The 15,882-nt window shown below is 40.1% G+C and overlaps 1 protein-coding gene across 1 annotated transcript; it reads left to right on the top strand.

Moving 5' to 3' along the window:
* Positions 1 to 7,080: 7,080 nt before the first annotated feature.
* Positions 7,081 to 7,788, top strand: olig1 (oligodendrocyte transcription factor 1; the record flags this gene model as incomplete). Its single annotated transcript, XM_079821628.1, has 1 exon — positions 7,081 to 7,788. The coding sequence occupies one exon, from the start codon at positions 7,081 to 7,083 to the stop codon at positions 7,786 to 7,788; it is 708 nt and encodes a 235-aa protein (XP_079677754.1).
* Between the last annotated feature and the right edge of the window lie 8,094 nt (positions 7,789 to 15,882).

Genomic DNA, 15,882 nt, shown 5'->3' with positions numbered 1-15,882 from the left:
TCAGCCGTCTTGGTAATGGCCCTGGCTAGACATTGACTTGCATAAAATAATTAAATTCTTCCAAAAGTGTTTATAATGCTGAAGTTCCAATAGCATTGAATCAACAATTGGTGACCAAACCAGTTTTTGGGGTGGCTTTTAAAGGATTAAGGGGAATAAAGAGTAAAAAAAAAAAAAAGAATTCATTGTACTGTTAACATTTTTTTTTGTGAAATTACAATATTTTCCAGGTAAATAATTGCATGACTATTCCACAGTAGGACTTCTCTTGTATCCAACTGCACTCTTGGAAGTGTCTTGTAAAATCTACAATATCATACTGTATTTCTACAGTGCATGTACTATGAAGGTATCCAGTGTGGCATGAATATAGATTATGCTATGGAGTTTCATGATTCTTGTTGGTTTTATCTGTCCTGCTGAACTTATTTTTGGTTCACTTTTAGCAGTTTGTATTTGTTTATTTTGTAATGTTCAGCATTTGCCTTTTTTATTATTATTATTTGTTGAGTGTCACCATTGTTGTGTTTTGTTGAGTATTGATGCATTGATGCATTGTGTTGCAAGATGATGTCACACCTTTCAAAGATAAATCTCAGCAGCTGCTTTACTCTTGTCATTATGAATTTTAAATAAGATATTGGTAAATCTTTATGTGAAAATAACACAAATAATATAACTTAAAATCAGCCAATTAGCTTATTTTATATTCTAGCATGTCATTGTTTTAACAAATGTTTTAATTTGTCACACTTCTGACTTATTTAGATCATACATTTGAATATGAATATACAAGATACAAAAGCCCAAGCTAATGGAACACACTTACAATTTATAGTGGCATGGGTAGGACAACTATAATGTGAATTCACAGTAAAACAAGAGCAGTAAATGACAGTGATGCCAGCATCATTTTGCAGTTGATTAACAGTATTTCGTAAGAAAATTACCCAGCATGCATTAATTTCATTGTAAATTTACAGTACTACAGTAATTTATTGTAAAATAATACTCTTTAATCCTGTAAATTCCTGGCCATTTTTTGTACCGTGCAATTCATTTGAATTATTTGCAAATAATATTTTTATTTTAAAATATAGCTCAATGTATTTTTTGTCTTGTCATATTAAAGTATGAATTAGCTAAAAGAATTTTCAATTACAAAATGGCGAAATATGTAGTTTGCATTACTGGATACTACTTGGGGTCGTTTAACATTTCTGTCCTAAAACATTAGGACAAATATTAAATGTCTTACCCTGCACTCATCCACTGTTTAAACTGAAACATCGTGTTGGAATTCATCTTCGCTTTCCGTGAATAGTAAAGTTCACCTTCTCAATCTCAATCATTTTGTTGTGTGCTGTTAGACTAATGCAGATGCAGACCATCCTAAAAAAAAAATACTTAAGAATTAGAGTGTGTGTGCTGAAGTGTAGAAGACCAGCTTCAAAAATATCAAATATTGGGGAGACAATAAACCATATGTGATTATTCGGAGGGACCCCTTAAAGTCTACTGCCCTGGCCAATTCAATTCAAATTAAAACTCATGAACTGAAAATGTGCCATTTCTTCAATTCTGAATTTTGTACATCTGTAAAACACGGAAACTAATAATGCCTGAGTATGAATGAGAATATCAATCTTTATAGAAGCTTTGCAACACACAGCTATGGTGGATTGAAGATACAGCAGTGTTCGCAGAAAGCTCAGAAAGGACTTGGGGTGGGAGTTGATATAGAAATTGTTACCTCACCCCTCAATTTACATGTCAAAATCAATAAAGAAGTGAACGGTGAAGCGAACTGACAAACTCAACGGTCTTTGCATTTACTATAAAAACTTTAAAAACCATGAAATGGAAATCTGCCTCACAAAAGGTTTACTTTTTTTTTTTTTGCATGAAGCTTTTTGGCACAGCGTTCTGCAATGCATATGTTCAATGTGACGTGTCAGAGAGAGTGCTCTTATTAGTGAAATGTGACACACACGGCAGCTGGCACTGAGTAGCCCGTGACAGCTATAATCAGTGTGTCCTCAGCAGGACCGCTTCAGAGCGTGTGTTTAAAGAACGATCCCCAACACTCTCTGGACGTCAGTGACTGTGTATGATTTTGAAACAGTGTCAACTGTTCTTCGGGCAACTTGACAAAAGGCCCATGGGGTGACTCTTCGCCTGGCTTCATCCATCTGAGAAGCCAACCGTTCTGTCCAGGCCAACCTTTCCCAGAGCATGCTGGGAGTCACAATACCCAGCCTTCAGCTCATTGGTTCCGCCCTATTAACAGCTTGTAATCTTCTCATATCCATGGCCGCCGGCCCAAAGCAACACGTCAAGCAGGGTTCGCAGTGCTCTGAAGCTCTAGACAGCTCACCTCCCCCATGTCAACTGTTTTACAGCATCTCCACCAGATACACGCTCATTTTTAGAAGCTACTTTGTGGAGAATGTGAATCGTCTGAAGGAGGTTGAGGCCCTTCAGTCTCGCCCTACACACCTGCTTCCCTCCAGGGGAGAGAAAGAGAGAATAAAGTTGTGACATCTGTTAATTTCTCATTAGAACTTTTCTTTATGCAGGTTTGTTGGTGTGCGAGACAGCTCCGCAGTACGTGCAGTACGGACACAAGCTGGCGAAGGGCTGGCCAGCCGGCGGTTGAAATATCACGCTCGGCATTTAGCAGACGTTTCTCGGCGGCCATGGTCTGGTAATGAATATGGAAGCAGACCTTCTCCGTTTCAATGTTGCTGATTTTTTGCATCAGCTTGTGTTGTGACCTTCCACATCATGAAAAACATTTAGCAGTGCAAGCTGTCAAAGTTAGCACAGGTAGTCCAACTTCTTTTATGCCCAATGTTTCCTTGTTGTTTGTGTTTTTGTTTCTGGGCAATTAAGCGCAGGTGTCTTTCACAGAGGTATTGTGATGTTTCTGCTGGTGCGCAGATTTGTTCTTGGTCTCCTATCTTGGCTTTGTGCAGCCCGATCCTTGTTTCACTTCTCATAAACACAAGAAATATGGAAACGGATAACATGGAAACTGTGAAAATGTGAATTGTCCTGCTATCTCTTTTCCATACAAAGAAAGTGAAGTGAATAGGGCTGTAGCTCATATGACTACAGCCAATCACAAAGAAGCAACTTAGCATTTGGAGAAGCATTTAGGCTTGTACACATGGTTGAGGTGATCTTCTGATGTTCAAACGGAGCATCGGAATGGGGAAGAAAGGTGATTTAAGTAACTTTGAACATATCATTGTTGCTGGTGTCAGACAGGCTGTTCTAAATATTTCAGAAACTTTTGATCTATGGGATCTTCATGCACAACCATAGGATTTACAGAGAAAGGTCCGATAAAGAGAAAATATCCAGTGGGTGAAAATTGCCTTGTTGATGCCAGAGGTCAGAGGAGAATAGCCAGACTGGTCCAAGCTGATAGAAAGGCAACAGTAAAGCTTGGTACATACTCCACAAGAACAAAGAAATTTGTTAGTTTTCTCGAGGTGGCAAGAACAAGAACAAAGTTCGTTCTGGCCATGACATTCCATACCTCTCGAGAAAAGCAGGTGCCGAACATTTCCGTTTCTCTGCATTAACCCCACCCACTTTAAATTTCTGACCAATCACACAATAGTTCTCGGACACCTACAAGGAAAAAAGTTCTGCTCAGCTGATGTGCCGAGAACAAGCTGGAGAACTCCCAAACCAGGGCTGCGAGAACTTTTTTCTCTGTTCTTGCAGAGTTTGTAATGGCCTCATTCATTACAACCGAGGTCTGCAGAAAAGCATCTCTGAACGAACAACACATTGAACCTTGAAGCAGAAGACCACAGCGGTGCCACTCCTGTTAGCTAAGAACAGGAAACAATTCTCACATGGCTACCCAAAATTGGACAATATACGATTGGAAAAGTGGGTAACACTTTACAATAAGGTTTCATTAAAATGAGTTAATGTATTAACTAACATGAACTAACCATTAGCAGTACATTTGTTACTGTATGTGTTCATCTTTGTTAACGTTAGTTAATAAAAATACAGCTGTTCATGGTTTGTTCATGTTAGTAACTAATGTTAACAAGATTTTAATAAAGTATTAGTAAATATTGAAATTAACATTAACAAAGATTAATAAATGCTTTATAAGGGCAGTTAATTATTAGTTCATGTTAACTAATGTAGTTAACTAATGTTAACTAATGAACCTTATTGTAAAGTTTTACTGAAAAGTGTTGCCTTGTCTGATGAGTTTTGATTTCTGCTGCAACATTTTGATGGAAGGGTCAGAATTTGGCATAAACAACATGAAAGCATGGATCCATCCGACCTTTGTATCAACAGTCCAGGCTGGTGCTGGTGGTGTAATGGTGTGGGGGATATTTTCTTGGCACACTTTGGGCCCCTTAGTACCAACCAAGCATAATTTAAACACCTGAGTATTGTTGCTGACCATGTGCATCTGTTTATGAACACAGTGTACTCATCTTCAGATGGCTACTTCCAGCAGTATAATGCACCATGTAACACTCAAACTGGTTTCTTGCAACAAGTTAGTTCACTATACTCAAATGGCCTCCACAGTGCAGATCTCAATCCAACAGAGAATGTGGGATGTGGTGGAACAGGAGATTAGCATCATGGCTGTGCAGCTGACAAATCTGCAGCAACTGCATGATGCTATCATATCAATATGGATCATAATCTCTTCCGAACACCTTGTTGAATCTATGCCTTAATAATTAAGGCATTTCTGAAGACAAAAGCAAGGTGTACCTAATAAAGTGGCCGGTGTGTGTGTGTGTGTGCATTATATATATATATATATACTATATATACTGTTTTATATACTGTATTATATATATATAATACAGTATATAAAAGCAGCTCCAGAGACCCAGCCCAATCTCGCCGGCTTGGCCCAGACTGAGAACACTCTGACCCCCACAAAGACAGCCCTCATCTCCCCGCTGCCTGGCTCTACCGGTCCCTGACCCGCTCCAATATTTCATATATTTATATATATTATATATATAAGCAGAAAAACGATTTGTGGTTTGGTAATCTACAGCAATCCATACTTGTATAGAGATTAGAAAAAAAACATTTGCTTTCCTTTTTAATTTGCATGAGGGCAGTTGAAAAACGTTTTCACATGATTGCATTAAGCTATCGTGCATGTGTGTGTGTCTCAGTGATGGGAACCCCAGTGGTGCCAAGTGAATACCACCTCAGTCAGGCGTTTTACTGGTAACTACAGGAAACAGGCTTGGTGTGAATGAGCTGATTGAACCCCCAGGTGCAGCTCCAGAGACCCAGCCCAAGCTTGCCGGCTTGGCCCAGACGGAGAACACTCTGACCCCGACAAAGACAGCCCTCATCTCCCCCACTGTCTGGCTCCACCGGTCCCTGACCCGCTCCAGCCTCACTATGAAACCCACGGAGGCAATGGGCGCTGGGGGCAGGGGATACGGATGTGAGCCCCCCGGCAATGCGCCACCCCATTCAACCCCCCACAAGCTGGAAGGAAGGACGGAGTGAGCGGGAGGGGGGCAGTGTTGCGGGTGGACACCAGGTTCTTTCTTTCCCTCTCTTTTTCATCTCTTCTCTCTGTCTCTGTGTCAGAGCAGGTGTCCCTTTCGGCCCTCTCTTCTCGCCCTCCCTCCTTTCGGCCGCCGTTTCTTTTCACACACACGTTCACAAACATACAGCTGACGAACATCCCAGCTCTAATCCATCACAGGCTGTCTTTTATAGGTCAGCTAGAAGCACACACACTTCCACACACACCAACACACTGGCAGGTTGTGTTCTGTTGCCCTGCAGGTGCCTGGCGTTGCGATTGCTCTTTAAATTCCCTTTCCTGTCTGAGCCTACGAGTATGTGCGCATGGATGCCATGATACCATTCACCGGGACCGGGTGCCGCAACCTTCTTACCCTCCTCTCACCCCTGCGAGACAAACAGGAGATTCTATGTTCTCACCTCCCGCTCTCAACGTGAACAACATGCTTTCTGTTTGCGTCTCTTCCTTCCTCTCACATTTAGAGGGAGGCTAAATGAAAGTGTGTCAATAGTTTGGTAAGAGAGACAATTACGTTGCTTATATGTTTTACAATCAGTCTTGCCCTGGGTATGTCCGGTGTGCCACCTGTGAGGAGAATCATTAGGCCTTCTGTTTGTTGGCTCACTTGTTCATTTGCTTCCTCATTCAGTAGCTGAAAATCAATGTCACAATAATGCATGCAAGACATTATCACAGTATTGCATTGAGATGAAGACATCTTCAGATCCCATTCAACAAACATGGGGCATGTGCTCACGATCAGGGTTTTTAACCATTGGAAATGATGATCAAATCATTAGCATGGAGGGCAGATGAGGGGGCGTCAAGAACGAGAGAGAGAGAGAGAGTGAAAGAACTCATTAGCTCATTACAGCAGTACTTCTCTCATATTCTTCCAATGGTTAGGGAGTGTGTTAGTTAGCCACAGTTTAAAGATCTCTAAAAAAGGACAACTACAGTACGTGGGCAAGAGAGCAAACCATCTAACTTAACATCTATTGTTTTTAGGAAGATTAACTTATGACTAGAATATGGACTTGAAGAAGTGAACTGCTTTTATTATTTTAGGGATCCCTGGAAGAAGATCTGGAGTGTGTGGATCAAGAGCTTGAAGGTAAAGTCTTTGCCTACTAGAAAGACTGAGCAACATGATAACTGAACTTAAAAAAAATTGTTATCATTCACTCACCCATATGTCATTCCAAACCTGTATGACTTTCGTTCTTCTATGGAACACAAAATAATAAATTTTGAAAAATGTCCTAGTGGTGTTTTTTTGTTGACAAAGGAGTCCAGTGTTGTTTTGGGCCCCATTAACTTTAATTCTTTGGACAAAACAGTTGAAACATTCTTCAGAAGAAATGTCATACATGATTGGAACGACATGAGGGTGAATAAATAATGACTGAATTATTAAACATTTTAAGTGAACTGTAACTTAAATACATACATCCCAAAGATATTTCCTCAATTTGATTCAATTGTTTTACTCATGTTTTCTCAATATCTTCTGCATCAGAATGCAGGCTGTGCCTGGTTTTAGGTGCAGAGAGCAGGGTGAGGGCTCTTTGCAGCAACTCATGCCAAGAATGGTGCGGGTAACAGGAGCAGGAGGACCAGCCTCCAATGCTGGGGGTCTCCAGGGGCCTCTCAGATCTTCCAAACCCCCCCGTGAGCTTAGTGCGGAGGAGCAACAGGAGCTGCGGAGAAAGATCAACAGCCGTGAGAGGAAGAGAATGCAGGACCTAAATGTGGCCATGGATGCTTTACGGGAGGTCATGGTGCCCTACTCTTCTTCTCCCACCGGTGTAGGGGGAGCACTGCAGCACCCTTACCTTCCTACTGGAGCCCCTCCAACCGGACGGCGCCTATCCAAAATCTCCACGCTGGTGCTGGCCCGTAACTACATCTTGCTCCTGGGCTCTTCCTTGCAGGAGATGAGGCGTCTGCTGGGCGAGGTCAGCATTGGGATGGGTGTCAGCGGGACTGTACCACGTCTGCTGCTGACAGGAGGGTGGCCATTTCTCACCGGGCCTGGACAGTTTTTACTTTCCTCCCCTGAGCAGCAACTGGGTGCGGCAAAGTGCCCTCTCCTGCCTCCGGGTGCCCAGGACGAACCCTTGGCTTGGGGGTCAAGCAGCATGACGGAGAGCCCTGTGTGCCAGTGTGGGGTGTGCCGGACCCCACGGGTGGTGCATGTTAATCCCGCCACACGTTTCCCAAAGTGATTCCAGCAATCCTTGGAGAAAGACTAAAAAAGAACAATACAACAACATGCAGTTTTTTAATGTCTGTGGAGGGTGAGGTGTATGGTTATTGAATTTTTAAATACAAGTTCCCATTTGTTAACCTTAGGAATAGTTTACCCAATGACATCATGGTGTTTTTTTAACCTGTTTGACTTTCTTTTGTGGAACACAAAAGATGAAATCAAAATATCTTTTTTTTTTTGTTCCACAGAAGAAGAAGAAAAGTCACACAGGTTTGGAACAACATGATGGTGAGTAAATGATGACAAAATGTTCATAAACAAACCTTGAGCAATACTTTTACAGCATTCATCGATCTTGATTAATGTTCATTCCTACATACAATACATTTGAACACTTTGAGTGACTAAACTTGAACGTGCAAATATGCAAACAAATTGAACCTTTTTGTAAAGTGTTACCTAGCCTTAACTGTCTCCCATATTGTGTTGTTCTCTCTGCTTAGAATTAAACTAGTACTAGTCTACTGAAACAGTGTGTGTGTGTGTGTGCGTTCGTTGATTGAATCTAGTGCAAAAGTTCATCTCTTAGCACATTTCCTGTTTTTTCATCTTGTTCTCTGTTAGAGTAAGCTTGTGCATGCGTGTGTGTGCTCGGCTGCATCCAAACGGATTGAAATAATTAATTGTGCACCCCTTTTGCAGCACAAGGACGGAGCCTTTCTTTCACCCCAGCCTTGCCTGAACCCACCCCATTCAACTCCCCAAACAAACCTCACATCAAACCAGGCAGCCCCATAATAATTAGCCCACACTCTTTCTCCAACCTCACCGTCTATAATCCACTCCCTCGTTCGCTGCTTGTCGAGGTAAATGCGTTTACACGGGCCAGTGTGGCGCCATTCATCACTCTCTGTGAACAACATATTCAAACGGCCAGAAAATGTGTTTCCACCAAAGGAGTTCACTTACCTAAATTACAAACAACACCCTCTCCTGGACCCAAACTCTGACATGCACCCCTCCGAAGGCCGGGCGGTTGAAAAAAAAAAGCAATTCTTTCAATGTCGGGGCATGGTGAAAGCCATGAAAGAGGGGGAAAAGCAATTCCATCTTGTGGATAGGGGTGCATGAATGAGAATGCAGATTATAATCATAAGAATAATGATAAAATACAAGGAATAATCGGCCCTGCAGCAAAAGGGGATTAGTCCGGCCAGGCGCGTGAAAGAGGGTGAGAGGCTGAATGGAAAGAGTCTGTTGCCCATCGCCCAGGACAAAAGGAGAGGTATATGCCATTAAGTGAGATTAGGGTTAATAGGCCTTGATTTTCTTACAAGGAGGTAAAAAAAGAAAAAGAAGTACAGAGGGGGGAGAGGTGGGACAGAGAAGTGGGAAAGATCAAAGTAAGACCCTCCGACTTAAAACCCTTCTCTTTGCGAGGACGCACACACTCACTTTAACTTGCCACCTCTTACATTTACATATAGCTGCCTTATGTCCGCTGACAACTTGAAGAGATTACCTCACTAATTTCACCTCACTTCAGTGCTTTTCTTAAAGCCATCTTCTCCTGTCGTACTCTCCTGAGGTGATAACTTTCTCTCTGATGATGGTAGGCGTATTGTGAGAAGGATGTAGGGGTCTGCTCTCTCTTTGTGTTCATTCTTCAGCTCATCAGGGCAGCTAAATCCAGCCAAAACAAAATGAGACAAAAGAAGAGAAAGTAGAACGGGGTGTCCTATTGTTCGCCACTAAATGCCAATGTGTCCTGGTATACTTCACTGATATATGGCCCAACCAACCACTGTGTGAGTGTGAGTGTGTGTTGAAGAGAATTCACAAGATCTCAGGCGAATCGATCGGTTTGTTTCATATTTAATGAGAGGAAATGTTTGTAAAAAACAGTCAATTAAGTGTGTATAAGAATGTTGTGTGTACAGGTTTTGATAAGTCCAAATTGGCAAAAATGTCCTAAAAAAGAAAGTGAGATCTAATTGTGATGGAAAATGAAGCGGTCTTCACTATTTGCAGGCTCAAAATGGGCAAAATCCTGTTTGCTTTTTTTTTTTTTTTTATCAAGCAAAATCTCTTTTGGGGGGGGGGGGGGTCCTCAAAGGACATGGTTAATAAATAGTAAAATAATTCAAGCAAAAAACTCAATACTTTTTCTTTTCATATTTTAAATATGTATATTTATTTGCTTTATTGAATAACAATAGAAGCCTTGCTAGGTAAACATGCAAATGTGTTAGTGTCCGAGTCAGGGCAAGTTTAAGACTGATTGAGGGCCATCCATCCTTAGCTATGGGTGAAAAGATGAGTGTGAGAAGATCTCCACTCCTCCTTTCAGAGCCTCTGCACATGTCCCAGGATTTATTTCTCTCCTCTTCGGGTTCTTTATTCCAGCAACCCGGCCAAAAAACACCAACCTCTTTGTGACTTATGAAGGGTTAGAGAGTCATCGATATATCACACACACACCAACACAAAACACACCACACACATAGATGGAAACTGATACATTTTCTAACATTACTTTTCTGATGCATGTTTTCTTTTTTTCATATTCACTAAGCGATTACATTATTAGCTGGCAAGCACCACTATTACTATTGCTCGTACTTAAACTTAAATGTCTAACTCAGACGCGTTGTTTGTATTTTTAACTTGAATGATGCCTTAAATGTTGCAGCTGAGGAGAGGTGTGTGATTATTGTCAAAGCGATTAGACCCAGAACACACTCACAATCACATGGCAACCCCCCAAAACCCTAGCAACTAGTATTAACTACCTAGCAACACCCTAGCAACCACCTTGGACACTCTAGAATCCTCATAGCAACACCCTAGTAACCATTCAGAACATCTTCACATTTTTTCCACAGAAAATTTAAAAATCTTTTTCAATCCTGCACTGCAAAAAATGTTTTATCAAGGAAGGGAAAAAATTATTTGATCTAATTAATTTAGTTATTATTTCAAATTAAATAATTGATTTAAAATAAACTTTTGACTTTGATTATTTACACCCACTTAAGTAATTTAAAATACAAGTTTTTACGCTTTTCAGAGTATTATGTGGGAATCTTTTCAAAATCATCTTCACAAAATCAAGTTTTTATCTCTTCTGCTTTCTCTCCCTCTCTCTCTTTTCTCAACGTGGGGAGTCTTAGAGATAGGAAATGCTGAGCCATAAATTGGAACATGTGAATGAAAGAGAGAGTGGGAGGGAGGGGTGTAACAGGGGACCCCTCTCTTCTTCCCACCCCTCTTATTTATCTCCTTGAGCATTAAACCTCCTGTATTCCTTCATCCCTCCACCCCAAATTCCTGCCTACTGTTCTCCAGGCCAGATCAGCCCAGTACACACACTTTACTGGGCCCAGTAATGACCTGTGCCATTAACCCGCCGATCCTCTCACACCCTCTCTCTGTCACACACACACAGTTTTATTGGCTTCCATAACAGCGTCTCATTACCCTTATGCCCCTGAAGACTGTGAGTGCTTCAGGGTGGTGTGGCATGGGAACAAACCAGACCCTAACAGTCAAACACACTCACACAGACATTAGAAAAGAGAGTTCAATGTTTTGCCAAATAAATCTGAATCATTATCAACATTGGCATCGTTCAATTTAGGCCTGTTGATTCTGGTTTCTCCTGTATGCTACACAATTATAGTGCCATTAAATACAGTTGCCACAAGAAAATGATTTGGACACTTAAATATAAAATTTAATAATTTCATTGCATTACATAAGTAGCATATACAAACAAATGCTGCTAGGCATTTTCTGAGCACTGACTTCATTTCCTTGCTGGTTCCTGTAATTATTTTTAACTAACTAATCTCAAGTTTATTTTAGTGGTAAAATAGTTTTATCCGTTAGTGGAGTAACCACAGATGATGCTCTGTACATTAACTATGAACATGTTTCACTAGCATTTTTCAACCAGAAAGTGTCTGAATACTTTGTGTCTTTATTAGTCTTTTATTATATTTTATTATTGTGTCTTTACTTTTATTGTTTGTGCCAACAATAAAAAATCGTAATGACTGGATATGTCATTGAAACAGCATTTAAATTCCTTAGTGCTAAGAATTAAGTTCTATGGGGCATTTTTGCATTCGGAGCAAGAACGTAGTCATGTTTCAGTTCTCATAAGAGTCTGTGAAGTGCAATATAAATACACACTCACTTGCACTCTTGGGCCAGAGAGAGTTCTCTCCAGACTGAAGAGAAGAGCAAACATACACATACTCACAATCACTCTCTCACACAAACAGACACACTGTTTGGGCCGGGTGTCCCTGTCGGCGTGGCAATGACCCAGTGGCTCTTAGTTTGACCTGTGCCCCAGCACTGCCCTGGGGTCCAGAATGCCAGTTAACACATCACAGAGCTTTCTCTTTTCACACCCTCCCTTTTTTCTTCTCTCCTCTTCTTTATCTCCGACGTGTTCCTGCCCTTCTTGCCCCGCAGAGGCGGCCGCGCAGCTGACAGGGAACAGGCTTTTCTCTTTCTCTCCCTTTCCCTCTCTTCTCTGTTCCTTCTCTTTCTTTTTCCTCCTCTTTTCTGCTTAATTGAGTTGTTTGGCAGACGGGCTTGTCAACCCGCCGCCACAGCGTGGGGAGTCTGTGTGTGTGTGTATAGACACACACAGTGTGTGTGAGATGCTCTTTGTGCTCCACTAGACGGGTTAGTTTTTCACTGTTAGTGCTGCTTGACTAGATATTCCACAGAGCGATAGAGACAGAGAGCGGTAAAGAAAATAATATAATGCTTTTTAGGAATGAATACCCTATAAACAAAAAGCTACATCAAATTCATCAATATTTATATTTTAGACATTATATTTTAAATTAATCTCTATTGTAAAGTATGGTGAAAAACAAATGTAACTGTGGTATGTTGCCCATAACTACTATTACCATGATATAAAAATTAACTAATGACATTAAAGTGCGGTGAAATATGTTTTTAATGCACACAACTGTGAAACTGTTACTGAACTAAACTAAACTAAACTAAACTAAACTAAACTAAACTAAACTAAACTAAACTAAACTAAACTAAACTAAACTAAACTAAACTAAACTAAACTAAACTAAAAAATAAAAAAATAAAAAAATAAAAAAGCGAAATCGATTTATTTGATTATTTAAAAGAGCAAAAATATGCTCAATATATAAATGAGTGGAAAGATTATGCAAAATGTTAACCAAATGTATTTTCTTTTCTTCAAAAAGTGCTGACAAAAAGAGCCCTTAGCTCTAACAGCTAAGCAAGCACAATAAATATCTACCTCAAGTTCTTTCCAGAGGATTCTAGTGCAGTTATACTTCACCACGAGAGGCTCACGGGCATATCTGTTCAGACAAAAGACAAAATAAAAGTGCTCAGTAAACACTGTGTGTGTGTGTGTGTGTGTGTGTGTGTGTGTGTGTGTGTGTGTGTGTGTGTGTGTGTGTGTGTGTGTGTGTGTGTGTGTGTGTGTGTGTGTGTGTGTGTGTGTGTGTGTGTGTGTGTGTGTGTGTGTGTGTGTGTGTGTGTGTGTGTGTGTGTGTGTGTGTGTGTGTGTGTGTGTACTGAAATGTACTCCTAAAACCTCCTAAAAAAGCCTCCTAAAACATATTTCATGTACATTCATTCAATTTGATTTCACTTCAAATAACTGAATATTTTTGTGAAGGCATGATTTAAACTTGAAATTGGGTTTGTCACCTTATATGTTTTACAAAATTGAACATTTAGTTACACTTTACAACATTAACATGTTTTAGGTATCATGCAGTAATAATGAAAATTATATTTGTCAGAATTTTTTGAAATCTTGGTTAATGTTAATAAGGTCAGTTCATAATGAATTAACTTTATCATTTAACATCATACAGCGTTTAATGTAAAAATGTATTAGTATACACAGAAATTAGGATTAATAAATGCCGTAAAAATATAGTTTATTGTTAGCTCATGTTCCTTTTCTGCTAACTGTTCAAATGTAGAACCTTATTGTAAAGTGTAACCTTAAAGTGTGAATCTTATTGTAACATATTTTATGGAAACTAATAGAGACGATTATTAAATGCAAATCTGCATACAGGCATATGCACATACTGATAATTAAATCACACTTGAATGCCATTGTAGTTACAAAATATCAGGCCATTTGGCATCAGCAAACAAATGATGCTAGACATTTTCTCTGAATTCTCTGAACTTAACCAAAATGTGTCATGGGAATTTTAGTATATGTTCGTACAAGTGTCCACTGATGTAGTTCAGTACATTACCTACGGACATTTGACAACCATAAAGTGTCCCAATGCTTAAAAACTTTGTCTTAATTCTGAACAGTATCTATTGTTTCATAATTTAATCGAATGTATTGTGAAATGTTACATTTAAAATGAGTGTTTTCAGGATAATAACATGGTCCATTTTATAGCATTGTAATTACAATTAACTGATCTACAACGACATGATTTTGAAAGCACATTTCTCATTGTATTTTGGTACGAGCCAGAGAAACCCACTATGGTAGTCTTTCATGTATGTGTGTGTGTGTGTGTGTGTGTGTGTGTGTGTGTGTGTGTGTGTGTGTGTGTGTGTGCAAAGCATGTGCTTTTCGCACAGTCTGAGTGATGCTGTCATGCCCTCTTCCTTCTCCCCTGTGCACTCTTCCACTGATTAGAGACAGGGAAGGGTAAACGCTTGTGTGTGTGTGTGTGTGTGTGTGTGTGTGTGTGTGTGTGTGTGTGTGTGTGTGTGTGTGTGTGTGTGTGTGTGTGTGTGTGTGTGTGTGTGTGTGTGTGTGTGTGTGTGTGTGTGTGTATGTTTGTGAGAAAGAGAGACATGAGGATTTGTGTCATTTATAGACAAGGTCTGGACTTGAGCCACCTTACCCCAGCTTTTCCCCACCCTACCACCTCAACCAAACATGCACACCTCTCCTCATTTGGGAAACACTGACATCCATGCCAGGCGTCAGCACACACACACACACACACACACACACACACACACACACACACACACACACACACACACACACACACACACACACACACACACACACACACACACACACACACACACACACACACACACACACACACACACACACACACACACACACACACACACACACACACACCCTCTGGAACTGTACTGACAGCAGAACTCAGCCAGACGGTGGACAGACGTTGTGCTGACCAGCACAAACCTAAAGACACATCGGCACAAGGGCAGTGGAAGGAAGGAAAGAAAGATGAGGAGAAAGAGGGAGAGAGGGAGGAGAGGGGTCAGATTCTCTCCTCTCCAGCTTGCTGGAATGCCAAAACCAGCAGGCAGGATCAAAGCACACTGCTCTGCAGAATTCATAAACGGGCCGAAATCTGCAGGTGTAAAAATTACTTACTACTTAACAAATGGCGGTTTACAAACATTTCTAATATATATATGGAAGTATCATTAATCAATGTTCACACATGTCATGTTCTGAACTAAAAGAAGAACAACCACTATTGATTTAAAAACTATTTTGTAAGCTGAAATAAAATAGTTAAAAAAATATTTTATTCATGTAATGGTAAAGTATAATTTTTAGCAGCCATTACTCCAGTCTTCAGTGTCACATTCTTCAGAAATTATTACATTGCAATACAAAACATTTCAAAATATTACATTGTATTGCATTACATTTCTAAATATTGTCAATGTTGAAAACAGTTGTGTTGCTTAATAATTTTCTGGAAACCGGAATACATTTTTTTCAGGAATCTTTGACAAATAGAAGGTTAAAAAAGAGCATTTATTTGAAATATATATATTTTTAGAATTTCTTAAAAAAAAGTACTCTCTTACGGTTTTGAATTATACACACATACATACATATATATGTCTCGGGGGGGGGGGGGGGGGGGGGGCATTGCAACTTGTGTTTCAAGACTACTTTAAGGAAAGTATGGACATTTTAAGGAGGTGTTTATAGGCTACTTACTGAATTTTTTTTAAGATACAAACAAGTACAACTTCTATTCACATCTTGGCGTTTCCATCCAACATTTATATGCAATATCCCAAAGAATATATACAAATGTGAGGA

Source organism: Gobio gobio (assembly GCF_949357685.1).
Source record: "Gobio gobio genome assembly, chromosome: 7".
Taxonomy (NCBI): Eukaryota; Metazoa; Chordata; class Actinopteri; order Cypriniformes; family Gobionidae; genus Gobio; species Gobio gobio.
Note: the sequence above shows the minus strand (reverse complement) of the source record. Positions and strands in the feature narration are given on the sequence as shown.